Raw genomic sequence first — 16,310 nt, forward strand, 5'->3', positions numbered from 1 at the left:
CGTGTGTGTATGTGTGTGTGTGTGTGTGTGCGTGTGCATGTGCGTGTGCGTGTGTGTGTGTGTGTGTGTGCGTGTGTGTGTGTGTGAGTGCAGCGGCTGCGCTCCACGGAGAGCGACCGACTGCAGGTGCAGATCCAGGCCTACCTGGACAACGTGTTCGACGTGGGTACGCTGCTGGAGGACGCCGAGACCAAGACGGCCGCGCTGGAGCGGGTGGAGGAGCTGGAGGAGGGCATGAACACGGTGAGACAGACGGGTAGACAGACAGACAGGTAGAGGGTGGAGGAGCTGGAGGAGGGCATGAACACGGTGAGACAGACGGGTAGACAGACAGACAGGTAGAGGGTGGAGGAGCTGGAGGAGGGCATGAACACGGTGAGACAGACGGGTAGACAGACAGACAGACAGGTAGAGGGTGGAGGAGCTGGAGGAGGGCATGAACACGGTGAGACAGACGGGTAGACAGACAGACAGGTAGAGGGTGGAGGAGCTGGAGGAGGGCATGAACACGGTGAGACAGACGGGTAGACAGACAGACAGGTAGAGGGTGGAGGAGCTGGAGGAGGGCATGAACACGGTGAGACAGACGGGTAGACAGACAGACAGGTAGAGGGTGGAGGAGCTGGAGGAGGGCATGAACACGGTGAGACAGACGGGTAGACAGACAGACAGGTAGAGGGTGGAAGAGCTGGAGGAGGGCATGAACACGGTGAGACAGACGGGTAGACAGACAGACAGACAGACAGGTAGAGGGTGGAGGAGCTGGAGGAGGGCATGAACACGGTGAGACAGACGGGTAGACAGACAGACAGGTAGAGGGTGGAGGAGCTGGAGGAGGGCATGAACACGGTGAGACAGACGGGTAGACAGACAGACAGGTAGAGGGTGGAGGAGCTGGAGGAGGGCATGAACACGGTGAGACAGACGGGTAGACAGACAGACAGGTAGAGGGTGGAGGAGCTGGAGGAGGGCATGAACACGGTGAGACAGACGGGTAGACAGACAGACAGGTAGAGGGTGGAGGAGCTGGAGGAGGGCATGAACACGGTGAGACAGACGGGTAGACAGACAGACAGGTAGAGGGTGGAGGAGCTGGAGGAGGGCATGAACACGGTGAGACAGACAGGTAGTCAGACAGACAGGTTGACGGACAGGTAGACAGACAGACAGGTTGACAGACAGGTAATTAGAGAGAAGATCACTGAGAGACAGACAGTTAGACAGGCAGACATGTAGACAGACAGGTTCCCAAAAAGGAGGGCAGACAAAGAGACAAGAAGACAGAAAAACAGGTAGATGGACAGACAGACGGACTGACAGATAGTGTGTGTGTGTGTGTGTGTGTGTGTGTGTGTGTGTGTGTGTGTGTGTGTGTGTGTGTGTGTGTGTGTGTGTGTGTGTGTGTGTGTGTGTGTGTGTGTGTGTGTGTGTGTGTAGATGAGCGAGCGGCTGCTGGACGTGGAGAATGAGGCGATGGTGAAGATCGTGGAGCTGGAGAAGCAGCTGATGCAGACCAACAAGGAGCTGGACCAGGCCAGGGTGAGACTGGCGCCACCTAGCTCTATGCTAGGAGGTGTATGCTAGGCTAACCCAGGTCTCTACGCTAGGAGGTGTATGCTAGGCTAACCCCAGGTCTCTACGCTAGGAGGTGTATGCTAGCCTAACCCCAGGTCTCTACGCTAAGAGGTGTGTGCTAGGCTAACCCCAGGTCTCTATGCTAGGAGGTGTGTGCTAGGCTAACTCCATGTCTCTATGCTAGGAGGTGTATGCTAGGCTAACTCCAGGTCTCTATGCTAGGAGGTGTATGCTAGGCTAACTCCATGTCTCTATGCTAGGAGGTGTATGCTAGGCTAACTCCCGGTCTCTATGCTAGGAGGTGTGTGCTAGGCTAACCCCAGGTCTCTATGCTAGGAGGTGTGTACGCTAGGCTAACTCCAGGTTTCTATGCTAGGAGGTGTATGCTAGGCTAACCCCAGTTCTCTATGCTAGGAGGTGTACGCTAGGCTAACTCCAGGTCTCTATGCTAGGAGGTGTATGCTAGGCTAACCCCAGGTCTATATGCTAGGAGGTGTACGTGAGCGCTAACTCCCAGGTGCACACGCTGCGCCGCATGGTGCGGGAGAAGGACCAGACCATCCGTCGGCAGAGCCAGCTGACGGAGCCGCCGGGGGGACCTGCTGCTCACCAGCCAATGAGAGGAGAGGGGGACGGGGGCGTGGCCGACTCCGGCTGCCCCTCCCCGCCCCCCTGCCTCACCATGTCGTCAAGGTAGGGCTCTCAGACAGACAGGTGGACAGGTGGACGGACGGACAGACAGGTGGACAGGTGGACGGACTGACGGACTGACGGACTGACTGGCTGAGTGGCTGAATGGTTGACTGACTGGCTGACTGACTGAACGGCTGACTGACTGACTGAACGGCTGACTGACTGACTGACTGACTGACTGACTGACTGACTGACTGACTGACTCTGACTGACTGACTGACAACAGTCCTAATGTCTTGTTGTTGGTTGGCTGCCTGCAGCACGGAGCCGTCCTATCACAGCCTGGGAGCCGGTCTGGGAGAGGCTGAAGGCCTGCTGGCTCCTCCCCCGCCTCCTCCACCTCCTCCACCCGCCCTCTGCAGCGGTAGGTACCAGGGTGGAGAACCAGGGTGGAGAACCAGGGTGGAGTACCAGGGTGTAGTACCAGGGTGGAGAACCAGGGTGGAGTACCATGGTGGAGTACCAGGGTGGAGAACCAGGGTGGAGAACCAGGGTGTAGTACCAGGGTGGAGAACCAGGGTGTAGTACCAGGGTGTAGTACCAGGGTGGAGTACCAGGGTGGAGTACCAGGGTGGAGTACCAGGGTGGAGGTAAAGCTGTTGTACCATGACGTCTCCAGACGTTCTCTACGACCAGCTATGAAGTCTCTCCCTCTCCCTGTCTCTGTCTCTGTCTCTGTCTCTGTCTCTGTCTCTCTCTCTCTCTCTCTCTCTCTCTCTGTCTCTGTCTCTGTCTCTGTCTCTGTCTCTGTCTCTGTCTCTGTCTCTGTCTCTCTCTCTCTCTCTCTGTCTCTGTCTCTGTCTCTGTCTCTGTCTCTCTCTCTCTCTCTCTCTCTCTCTCTCTCTCTCTCTCCTCCAGGCTCCATTGGGGCGTACCCAGCTCCTCCGGGGATGGCTCCACCTCCTCCTCCTCCACCTCCTCCACCTCCTCCTCCCTGCCGCAGCAGTGAGCTCTCCTGCGCCTCCCCCATGCCCCCCCCTCCCCCCCCTCCCCTCCCGGGCTGTGGGGGGGCCCCCACAGTCATCTTCAACTCCGGACTGGCAGGTACGGCCCTGGTAACCTAGTAACTACCAATACAGCTGGTAACCTAGGAACTAGTAATACAGCTGGTAACCTAGTCACTAGTAATACAGCTGGTAACCTAGTCACTAGTAATACAGCTGGTAACCTAGTCACTAGTAATACAGCTGGTAACCTAGTCACTAGTAATACAGCTGGTAACCCAGTCACTAGTAATACAGCTGGTAACCCAGTCACTAGTAATACAGCTGGTAACCCAGTCACTAGTAATAAAGCTGGTAACCTAGTCACTAGTAATACAGCTGGTTACCTAGTCACTAGTAATACAGCTGGTAACCCAGTCACTAGTAATACAGCTGGTAACCCAGTCACTAGTAATACAGCTGGTAACCCAGTCACTAGTAATACAGCTGGTAACCCAGTCACTAGTAATACAGCTGGTAACCCAGTCACTAGTAATACAGATGGTAACCCAGTCACTAGTAATACAGCTGGTAACCCAGTCACTAGTAATACAGCTGCTAACCTAGTCACTAGTAATACAGCTGGTAACCTAGTCACTAGTAATACAGCTGGTAACCTAGTCACTAGTAATACAGCTGGTAACCTAGTCACTAGTAATACAGCTGGTAACCAAGTAACTAGTAATACAGCTGGTCAAAAAGTAACTAATAATACACCTGGTCAATCAGTAACCAGTAATACAGCTGGTAACCAAGTCACTAGTAATACAGCTGGTAACCTAGTCACTAGTAATACAGCTGGTAAGCTAGTAACTTGTAATACAGCTGGTAAACTTAATAAACTAGTAATATACCTACGACTTATTTTTGAATAATCTCTCTCTCCCTTTCTCTCCCTCTTTCTCTCTATGTCTCCCTCTCTTTCTCTCTCTCTATCTCTTTCTCTCCCTCTCTCTCTCTCTATCTCTTTCTCTCCCTCTCTCTCTCTCTATGTCTCCCTTTCTCTCTTTTCTCCCTTTCTCTCTCCCTCTCTCTCTCTCTCCCTCTCGCTCGCTCTCTCTTTTTGAATAATCTCTCTCTCTCTCACATCATCAGAGGGTCCACTCAAGCTATTCTGTAAGTTTACCCCATGCATTAAATGTACTATCTTGGTATTTATAATGCTATACTGTCTATAATAATGGATGTATGTTTATTGTTGTATAATGTATACCTCCAGCGGTGAAGATCAAGAAGCCGATCCAGACTAAGTTCCGGATGCCGGTCTTCAACTGGGTGGCCCTGAAGCCCAGTCAGATCAACGGCACCGTGTTCAACGACCTGGACGACGAGAAGGTTCTCCAGGTGAACCAACACACATATACATACATATATACATATATATATCGATATACAAGGTCCTCCAGGTGAACCAACACACATATACATACATATATATATACATATACAAGGTCCTCCAGGTGAACCAACACACATATACATACATATATACATATATATATCTACATACAAGGTCTTCCAGGTGAACCCACTATATATTATATATCTACATACAAGGTCCTCCTGGTGAACCAACACACACATACATACATATATATATATATATATATACATACAAGTTCCTCCAGGTGAACAAACACATATATATATATATCTACATACAAGGTCCTCCAGGTGAACAAACACACATATATACATACATATATATATATACATACAAGGTCGTTCAGGTAAAGAAACACACATACATATTACATACATATATCAGACCCTCCAGGATTTACCGATGCTGTGATTTGCAACTTCCACGCAACGAGAATTCAGTGCGGTGTCGCAATTCTAACCAACCACTGCAACTCTCCCGCAAATTTGTCCAATCAGTGGCGTCGTCTTGAACTGACGTCGACAAACTACCTTCCGCCTTAATTCTCTGTTAACTGCGTTCAAGCGATTCAAGCGTTCATGCAGCATGTGAGCGTCCAACGTTTCACACTTGCCGGCCAAAATAACTGCGACAGATCGCGAAAAGCAGTATCCTGGTATTGTACATGGAAGCGGGGAAAAAATATTTTGCACTGCATGCAACATTGTGGAGGAACATAAGCATAAATCTTCCATTGATAAATATTTTGCAACCGCGAAACATAACTACAGAACTACAGAACTGCAGGCAGGACGTCAGACGACGAGGCAGATCACTTTGAAACAGGCTGTTGCATCCAAGGCAATTGCCAGCGCGGAAAGAGTCAAGAATCAATTATTCTGATTACCATTTCTCAGTGTTTTTGTTCTTTTAATTCATGTTTTTTTCAGTAATAACATAATATTTAACAAATGACTCTGGGAAAATTGCAGTAATAACTTAATATTTAACATCAGGAAAATCGCAACTTTCGCCACTTTTATCGCAACTTTCACCTCCTCTCGCACTGTAATCAAAACAAAAACATTAAAGCTCACGCAACATCTGGCATTTTAGTCCTCAACAATCTCAAAAAGGGCCCGCGAAATCCTGGAGGGACTGATATATACATACAAGGTCTTCAGGGTAAAGAAGCACACATACATATATATACATACAAGGTCCTCCAGGTAAAGAAGCACATGTATATATATATACATACAAGGTCCTCCAGGTAAAGAAGCACATGTATATATATATATACATACAAGGTCCTCCAGGTAAAGAAGCACATGTATATATATATACATACAAGGTCCTCCAGGTAAAGAAGCACACATACATATATATACATACAAGGTCCTCCAGGTAAAGAAGCACATGTATATATATACATACAAGGTCCTCCAGGTAACGAAGCACATGTATATATATATACATACAAGGTCCTCCAGGTAAAGAAGCACATGTATATATATATACATACAAGGTCCTCCAGGTAAAGAAGCACATGTATATATATATACATACAAGGTCCTCCAGGTAAAGAAGCACATGTATATATATATACATACAAGGTCCTCCAGGTAAAGAAGCACATGTATATATATATACATACAAGGTCCTCCAGGTAAAGAAGCACATGTATATATATATTGTGGCAACCCGGCACGGTGAGCAAACCACCTCCCCCAAACAGGACCCCTATGAGGGGGAAAGCCTTCAGTAGCCTGCTGCTCCACCTGAGGAACAGGTGGAGCAGCAGGCTACTGAAGCCCTGCTGCTCCACCTGAGGAACAGGCGCTCCGCATCTCCTTAATTGGCCCGGGCCGGGTTGCAACAATATATATATATATATATATATATGTATATGTATATATACATACGTATATATATATATATACATACATATATATATATATGTATATATATGTATATATATATATATATATACATCCAAGGTCCTCCCGGTTTAGAATACACATATATATATACATATATATATATGTATATATATACATATGTACATACAAGGTCATCCAGGTGAGCATATAGTCATTTATGAACATATTCGTTCACTTTTATACATTTATTCATCTACCTCGATATATGAACATATAAGAGCATAGACGTTGAGAAGGTCCTGTGTGTATTTGTGTATGTTTTATGTGAGTATACATGTATACATATATGTGTATATACATATATGTATACAAATATATTTATATACATGTGTATATACAATACATACGTATCTAAATATTTATGTATGCATCTATATGTGTGTACATATTGGTGTACTAAACTATTGCTCACAGCTGTTATGTTCTAAGCTAGTGCTAATAGCTGTTTTGTGCTAAGCTATTGCTAACAGCTGCAGTGTGCTGAGCTAGTGCTAACAGCTGCTGTGTGCTAACCTAGTGCTACAGTTGCTGTGTGCTAAGCTAGCGCTACCAGCTGCTGTGTGCTAAGCTAGTGCTACCAGCTGCTGTGTGCTAAGCTAGTGCTACCAGCTGCTGTGTGCTAAGCTAGTGCTAACAGCTGCTGTGGTGCAGGAGCTGAACGTGGAGCAGTTTGAGGAGATGTTTAAGACCAAGGCGCAGGGCGCAGCCCCCGACATGACGCTGGCCCGCCACAAGGCCCCCCAGAAGGGCCCCGGCCGGGTGTCCCTGCTGGACGCCAACCGGGCCAAGAACCTGGCCATCACGCTGAGGAAGGCCGGGCAAAACTCTGACGTCATCTGCAGAGCCATCCAGACGTAAGACCGACTAGACCCAGACCTAAGACTGACTAGAACCAGACCTAAGACCGACTAGAACCAGACCTAGGACTGACTAGAACCAGACCTAAGACCGACTAGAAACAGACCTAAGACCGACTAGAACCAGACGTAAGACTGACTAGAACCAGAACTAAGACCGACTAGAACCAGACCTAGGACTGACTAGAACCAGACCTAAGACTGACTAGAACCAGACCTAAGACCGACTAGAACCAGACCTAAGACTGACTAGAACCAGACCTAAGACTGACTAGAACCAGACATAAGACTGACTAGAACCAGACCTAAGACTGACTAGAACCAGACATAAGACTGACTCTAGAACCATCCAGACCTAAGACCAACTCTAGAACCAGACCTAGGACTGACTCTAGAACCAGCCAGACGTGCACTAGGGTTAAGGTGCACTAGGGTTAAGGTGCACTAGGGTTAAGGTGCGCTAGGGTTAAGGTGCGCTAGGGTTAAGGTGCGCTGGGGTTAAGGTGCGCTAGGGTTAAGGTGCACTAGGGTTAAGGGTTAAGGTGCACTAGGGTTAAGGTGCACTAGGGTTCAGGTACACTAGGGTTAAGGTGCGCTAGGGTTAAGGTGCACTAGGGTTAAGGTGCGCTAGGGTTAAGGTGCGCTAGGGTTTAGGTGCGCTAGGGTTAAGATGCATTAGGGTTAAGGTGCACTAGGGTTAAGGTGCACTAGGGTTAAGGTGCACTAGGGTTAAGATGCACTCTGGTTCAGGTGCACTAGTGTTAAGGTGCACTCGGGTTACGGGTTAAGGTGCACTAGGGTTAAGGTGCGCTAGGGTTAAGGTGCGCTAGGGTTAAGGTGCGCTAGGGTTAAGGTGCACTAGGGTTAAGGTGCGCTAGGGTTAAGGTGCGCTAGGGTTAAGGTGCACTAGGGTTAAGGGTTAAGGTGCGCTAGGGTTAAGGTGCACTAGGGTTAAGGTGCACTAGGGTTAAGGTGCACTAGGGTTCAGGTACACTAGGGTTAAGGTGCACTAGGCTTCAGGTACACTAGGGTTAAGGTGCGCTAGGGTTAAGGTGCGCTAGGGTTAAGGTGTGCTAGGGTTAAGGTGCACTAGGGTTCAGGTACACTAGGGTTAAGGTGCACTAGGGTTCAGGTACACTAGGGTTAAGGTGCGCTAGGGTTAAGGTGCGCTAGGGTTAAGGTGCGCTAGGGTTAAGGTGTGCTAGGGTTAAGGTGTGCTAGGGTTAAGGTGCACTAGGGTTAAGGTGCGCTAGGGTTAAGGTGAGCTAGGGTTCAGGTGCACTAGGGTTAAGGTGCACTAGGGTTAAGGTGCGTTGTGCGCAGGTTCAACGTGCGGGCGGTGGGTTAAGGTGCGTTGTGCACAGGTTCGACGTGCGGGCAGTGCGCGTGGACTTCGTGGAGTGTCTGATGCGGTTCCTGCCCACGGAGGGAGAGCTGAAGACACTCCGTCAGTACGAGAGGGACAGGAAGCCCCTGGAGGCGCTCAGCGAGGAGGACCGCTTCATGATGCAGTTCAGCCGCATCGAGAGGCTCAACCAGCGCATGACCATCCTAACCTTCACCGGCAACTACACCGACAACGTCACCATGCTGACCCCCGTAAGACGCACACAACAGACACACAACAGACACACAACAGACACACAACCTGACCATCCTCACCTTCACCGGCAACTACACCGACAACGTCACCATGCTGACCCCCGTAAGACGCACACAACAGACACACAACAGACACACAACAGACACACAACCTGACCATCCTCACCTTCACCGGCAACTACACCGACAACGTCACCATGCTGACCCCCGTAAGACGCACACAGACGCACACAGACACACAACAGACACACAACCTCACCATGCTCACCTTCACCGGCAACTACACCGACAACGTCACCATGCTGACCCCCGTAAGACGCACACAACAGACACACAACCTCACCATCCTAACCTTCACCGGCAACTACACCGACAACGTCACCATGCTGACCCCCGTAAGACGCACACAGACACACAACCTCACCACCTTCACCGGCAACTACACCGACAACGTCACCATGCTGACCCCCGTAAGACACACACAGACACACAACCTGACCATCCTCACCTTCACCGGCAACTACACCGACAACGTCACCATGCTGACCCCCGTAAGACGCACACAGACACACAACAGACACACAACCTCACCATCCTCACCGGCAACTACACCGACAACGTCACCATGCTGACCCCCGTAAGACGCACACAGACACACAACAGACACACAACCTCACCATGCTCACCCCCTAAGACACACAACAGACACACAACAGAAACACAACCTCACCATGGTCACCTAAGACACACAGGCGGGGAGACATTTACATTGAGGGCGTTTAGCAGATGCATTTTAGCCAAAGCGCCTCACAATAAGTACATTAGTCAGAAGAAGGAGAAACATCAATATAACTCTGTTGGTACAGTGAGGTTGTTCAAAGAGCCAAGTGACAAGCAGCCATTCCCCGTACACAACAAAGTGCCAGGACGTGCATCGTACCTTTAAGAGGGGTGTTTTTAAGAGAGCCTCAGAACAGAATCAGAACACCACACTGGTAAACAGACATACAGGAAGACAGACAGGTAAATAGACAGACCAACAGACTGGTAAACAGACAGACAGGTAAATAGACAGAAAGAAAGACTGGTAAACAGACAGACAGGAAGACAGACAGGTAAACAGACTGATAGACGGACAGACAAATACAGAGACAGACGGATAGATAGAGAGAAAGACTGGTAAACAGACAGACAGGAAGACAGACAGATAAACAGACTGATAGACGGACAGACAAATACAGAGACAGACGGATAGATAGAGAGAAAGACTGGTAAACAGACAGACAGGAAGACAGACAGATAAACAGACTGATAGACAGACAGACAAATACAGAGACAGACGGATAGATAGAGAGAAAGACTGGTTAACAGACAGACAGGAAGACAGACAGATAAATAGGAAGAAAGACAGACTGGTTTGTCAGACAGACAGACAAAACAGACAGGTAGATGTAGAGAAAGATGGATAGATAGAGAAACAGACTGGTAAACAGACAGACAGGAAGACAGACAGGTAAATAGACACTAAGACAGACAAATACAGAGACAGACGGATAGACACAGAGACGGACAGGGAAATAGAAAGAAAGACAGATTGGTAAACAGATAGACAGGAAGACAGACAGATAAATAGAAAGAAAGACAGAATGGTTAACAGACAGACAGATAAAGAGACAGATGGATAGATAGACGGACAGACTGGTAAACAAACGGACAGACATAAACAGTAAACAATATGTTTCTCTTCCAGCAACTTCATGCCATCATCGCGGCCTCCGTCTCCATCAAGTCCTCCCAGAAACTCAAGAAGATCCTGGAGGTATGCTCAACATTACTGGATTATTCTTAAATATGATGTTTCCAGATGTAACTAAATTATTCTTTGGTTCAAGTAGGTTTTTAAAATAGATACCAGAATGAGATGTGTGTGTGTTACAGATAATTATTTTAGTTTTTTTGTGTTACAGGTTATTTTGGCGTTGGGAAATTACATGAACAGCAGCAAACGTGGAGCAGTCTACGGATTCAAACTCCAGTGTTTAGACCTGGTAACGCACACACACACTTACACATACACACACTCCTATCGATATATACATATATACACGTACACATATATAAATACAAATGTATATCTTTATACACATTCGAACACGTGTGTGTGTGTGTCTCTGTGTGTGCTTGTCTGTTTATGTCTGTGTGTGTGTATCTGTAAATGTGTGCGTGTGCGTGTGTGTGTGTGTGTGTGTAGCTGCTGGACACCAAGTCCACAGACAGGAAGCAGACTCTGCTGCACTACCTTGCGGCGCTGGTGAGGGACAAGTACCCCGGGGTGGCCATGTTCTACAACGAGCTGCACTACATCGACAAGGCTGCTAACGGTACGCATAGCACACACACACCAGGCGGCTAACGCTACACATAGCACACACGCATCAGGCGGCTAACGCTACGCATAGCACACATGGACCAGGCGGCTAACGCTATGCATTGCACACACGCACCAGGCGGCTAACGCTACGCATAGCACACAGGGACCAGGCGGCTAACGCTACGCATAGCACACACGCACCAGGCGGCTAACGCTACGCATAGCACACAGGGACCAGGCGGCTAACGCTACGCATAGCACACAGGGACCAGGCGGCTAACGCTACGCATAGCACACAGGGACCAGGCGGCTAACGTTACGCATAGCACACAGGGACCAGGCGGCTAACACTACGCATAGCACACACGCACCAGGCGGCTAACGCTACGCATAGCACACACGCACCAGGCGGCTAACGCTACGCATAGCACACACGCACCAGGCGGCTAACGCTACGCATAGCACACACACACACCAGGCGGCTAACGCTACGCATAGCACCCAGGGACCAGGCGGCTAACGCTACGCATAGCACACACGCACCAGACGGCTAACGCTACGCATAGCACACACGGACCAGGCGGCTAACGCTACGCATAGCACACACGGACCAGGCGGCTAACGCTACGCATAGCACACGCACCAGGCGGCTAACGCTACGCATAGCACACACGCACCAGGCGGCTAACGCTACGCATAGCACACACGCACCAGGCGGCTAACGCTACGCATAGCACACAGGGACCAGGCGGCTAACGCTACGCATAGCACACACGCACCAGCCGGCTAACGCTACTCATAGCACACACGCACCAGGCGGCTAACCCTACGCATAGCACACACGGACCAGGCGGCTAACGCTACGCATAGCACACACGGACCAGGCGGCTAACGCTACGCATAGCACACACGCACCAGGCGGCTAACGCTACGCATAGCACACACGGACCAGGCGGCTAACGCTACGCATAGCACACACGGACCAGGCGGCTAACGCTACGCGTAGCACACACGCACCAGGCGGCTAACGCTACGCATAGCACACACGCACCAGGCGGCTGACGCTAAGCATAGCACACACGCACCAGGCGGCTAACGCTACGCATAGCACACAGGGACCAGGCGGCTAACGCTACGCATAGCACACACGCACCAGGCGGCTAACGCTACGCATAGCACACAGGGACCAGGCGGCTGATAGTGTATAAGGTGTATCCGGTGTGTATCCTGTCTCTATGGTGTATCCTGTGTGTATCATGTCTCTATGGTGTATCCAGTGTGCATCCTGTCTCTATGGTGTATCCTGTGTGTATCCGGTGTGTACCATGTCTCTATGGTGTATCCGGTGTGTATCATGTCTCTATGGTGTATCCTGTGTGTATCCGATGTGTATCCTGTCTCTATGGTGTATCCTGTGTGTATCATCTCTCTATGGTGTATCCGGTGTGTATCATGTGTCTATGGTGTATCCTGTGTGTATCCGGTGTGTATCCGGTGTGTATCATGTCTCTATGGTGTATCCGGTGTGTATCCTGTGTGTATCATGTCTCTATGGTGTATTCGGTGTGTATCCGGTGTGTATCATGTCTCTATGGTGTATCCGGTGTGTATCATGTCTCTATGGTGTATCCAGTGTGTATCCTGTGTGTATCATGTCTCTATGGTGTATCCGGTGTGTATCCGGTGTGTATCATGTCTCTATGGTGTATCCGGTGTCTATCCTGTGTGTATCATGTCTCTATGGTGTATCCGGTGTGTATCATGTCTCTATGGTGTATCCGGTGTGTATCCTGTGTGTATCATGTCTCTATGGTGTATCCGGTGTGTATCCGGTGTGTATCATGTCTCTATGGTGTATCCTGTGTGTATCATGTCTCTATGGTGCATCCGGTGTGTATCCGGTGTGTATCATGTCTCTATGGTGTATTCGGTGTGTATCATGTCTCTATGGTGTATCCGGTGTGTATCCTGTCTCTATGGTGTATCCGGTGTGTATCATGTCTCTATGGTGTATCCTGTGTGTATCCTGTGTGTATAATGGCTCCCTCCCATCAGTCTCTCTGGACAACGTGCTGAGCGATGTGAGGGAGATGACACGGGGCATGGAGTTGACCTGGAGGGAGTTCAGCGTCCACGGACACAACCCCACGCTGAAGGACTTCATCAGCAAGCACGAGGCGCGCCTCACCAAGCTGCAGGAGGACGCCCGCATCGCACAGGTGCTGCACGCACGCTGAACACTGCACACACAAACACACACACTGCACACACACACGCACACTGCACACAGCACGCACACTGCACGTTGCAGTCAAACACGCACACTGCAGACACACGCATTGTAGACACACACGCACACTGCGCACACATTGCACACGCACACTGCAGTAACACACTGCACATATACTGCACACACATTACAGACCCACACTACAGATACACACACACTACAGACACACACAAGCATGAACACACACACACACACACACCGACACCTTTCATGCACTTTTCATGTATCCACTGTTTTCTCGGCTTTGTGTGCGTGTGTGTGTGTGTGTGTGTGTGTGTGTGTGTGTTTAGGATGCCTTCGAGGACGTGGTAAAGTTTTTCGGTGAGAGCTCCAAGACCGCCCCCCCCTCCGTCTTCTTCCCCGTCTTCGTCCGCTTCATCAAGGCCTACAGGGTAGGATCAATAACCAATAATCAATAACACATGATATCAGACCTTCATCAAGGCCTACAGGGTAGGATCAATAACCAATAATCAATAACACCTCGTGATATCAGACCTTCATCAAGACCTACAGGGTAGGATCAATAACCAATAATCAATAACACATGATATCAGACCTTCATCAAGGCCTACAGGGTAGGATCAATAACCAATAATCAATAACACATGATATCAGACCTTCATCAAGGCCTACAGGGTAGGATCAATAACCAATAATCAATAACACATGATATCAGACCTTCATCAAGGCCTACAGGGTAGGATCAATAACCAATAATCAATAACACATGATATCAGACCTTCATCAAGGCCTACAGGGTAGGATCAATAACCAATAATCAATAACACATGATATCAGACCTTCATCAAGGCCTACAGGGTAGGATCAATAACCAATAATCAATAACACATGATATCAGACCTTCATCAAGGCCTACAGGGTAGGATCAATAACCAATAATCAATAACACATGATATCAGACCTTCATCAAGGCCTACAGGGTAGGATCAATAACCAATAATCAATAACACATGATATCAGACCTTCATCAAGGCCTACAGGGTAGGATCAATAACCAATGATCAATAACACCTCATGATATCAGACCTTCATCAAGGCCTACAGGGTAGGATCAATAACCAATAATACATGATATGAGACCTTCATCAAGGCCTACAGGGTAGGATCAATAACCAATAATCAATAACACCTCATGATATATTACATAAAAAATCATTGATCAACCATATTATTATATATTATACCATGCTATGTTATGCTAAGCTAAGATATAGGCTATACCATGCTATGCTAAGCTATGACGTTCATGAGGTTATGTTCACACTTTCCAATAAGGGTTCATTAAATAACCATTTGTTATCATTGGTTAATGCAGTATAATCATTGAACTACTGTTAAAGAAGTTATTCACTGATACGTTATTCAACAGGTTAGCCCTGAGACAAAGCTAACAACCAGCCCTTCGCTAATGCTATATAATAGTGTGCATTATTGCATGCACTCATTTAATTAATGGTTAATTAATGTGGCCTTATTGTAAAATGTGACCTGTTGCTATGTGATGCTAGACTTGCTATAACACAGTAGGCTATGCTATAAGAAGCTATAACACGCTAGGCCTTGCTATAACATACTAGGCCATGCTATAACAGGCTTGGCTATGCTATAACACGCTAGGCCATTCTATAACAGACTAGGCTATGCTTAAAGAAGCCATAACACGCTATAACAGGCCAGGCTATGCTATACGAAGCTATAAACCGCTAGGCCATGCTATAACAGGCTAGGCTATGCTAGAAGAAGCTATAAACCGCTAGGCCGTGCTATAACAGGCTAGGCTATGCAAGAAGAAGCTATAAACCGCTAGGCCGTGCTATAACAGGCTAGGCTATGCTAGAAGAAGCTATAAACCGCTAGGCCGTGCCATAATGAGCGTGGCCGTGTTGCAGCTGGCTGAGGAGGAGAACGAGCAGAGGAGGAGGCAGGAGCTGATGCTGCAGGAGAAACTGGAGCAGGAGGAGCAGCAGCAGGAGCAGCAGCAGACCAAGGTTAGGTTAACCCTATCCCGTCTAACCCTAACCCGTCTCGTTGTCCCCTGGTGTTAACGAGGTGTGTGCTCGTTAGTCCCCCGGTGTTAACGAGGTGTGTGCTCGTTAGTCCCCCGGTGTTAACGAGGTGTGTGCTCGTTAGTCCCCCGGTGTTAACGAGTTGTGTGCTCGTTAGTCCCCCAGCCACCGGGGGAAGCGGCAGCAGAAGGATCTGATCTCTGAGCTCCGAAAGAAGCAGGGAGGGAAGGACGGACGGCACGTCTACGAGGGGACGGACGGGGCAATCGAGGACATCATCACAGGTACACACAGACAACACACCAAACAAACCACACCTCACACACACATACCTTATACAACACACACACCCTCGGCTGGTCTGTGTCTGTGCTCTGATTGGCTGTTCCGTCCACAGTGCTGAAGACCGTCCCCTTCACGGCCCGCTCGGCCAAACGCAGCTCCCGCTTCTTCTGTGAGCCCGCCCACTCCACGGAGGACCACTACTGACCCCGCCCACTCCACGGAGGACCACTACTGACCCCGCCCACAAACGACTGACCACTACTGACCCCGCCCACTCCACGGAGGACCACTACTGACCCCGCCCACTCCATGGAGGAC

At 49.0% G+C, this 16,310-nt stretch overlaps 1 protein-coding gene across 1 annotated transcript in view; it reads left to right on the top strand.

Annotated features, from left to right (window-relative positions):
- LOC130381066 (formin-like protein 2) overlaps positions 1-16,196 on the top strand; it is a 29,467-nt gene extending 13,271 nt beyond the window's left edge. The window contains exons 12-28 of the mRNA XM_056588487.1: positions 94-243; positions 1,438-1,539; positions 2,066-2,268; positions 2,529-2,632; positions 3,127-3,312; positions 4,347-4,367; positions 4,471-4,595; positions 7,209-7,411; positions 8,779-9,013; positions 10,767-10,835; positions 10,984-11,064; positions 11,268-11,397; positions 13,443-13,606; positions 13,968-14,069; positions 15,591-15,689; positions 15,865-15,991; positions 16,105-16,196. Coding sequence (XP_056444462.1) covers positions 94-243; positions 1,438-1,539; positions 2,066-2,268; positions 2,529-2,632; positions 3,127-3,312; positions 4,347-4,367; positions 4,471-4,595; positions 7,209-7,411; positions 8,779-9,013; positions 10,767-10,835; positions 10,984-11,064; positions 11,268-11,397; positions 13,443-13,606; positions 13,968-14,069; positions 15,591-15,689; positions 15,865-15,991; positions 16,105-16,196 — 2,193 coding nt within the window. The remainder of the gene's footprint in view (positions 1-93; positions 244-1,437; positions 1,540-2,065; positions 2,269-2,528; positions 2,633-3,126; positions 3,313-4,346; positions 4,368-4,470; positions 4,596-7,208; positions 7,412-8,778; positions 9,014-10,766; positions 10,836-10,983; positions 11,065-11,267; positions 11,398-13,442; positions 13,607-13,967; positions 14,070-15,590; positions 15,690-15,864; positions 15,992-16,104) is intronic.
- Positions 16,197-16,310: the final 114 nt, after the last annotated feature.

This window comes from Gadus chalcogrammus, chromosome 4 (genome assembly GCF_026213295.1).
Source record: "Gadus chalcogrammus isolate NIFS_2021 chromosome 4, NIFS_Gcha_1.0, whole genome shotgun sequence".
Taxonomy (NCBI): domain Eukaryota; kingdom Metazoa; phylum Chordata; class Actinopteri; order Gadiformes; family Gadidae; genus Gadus; species Gadus chalcogrammus.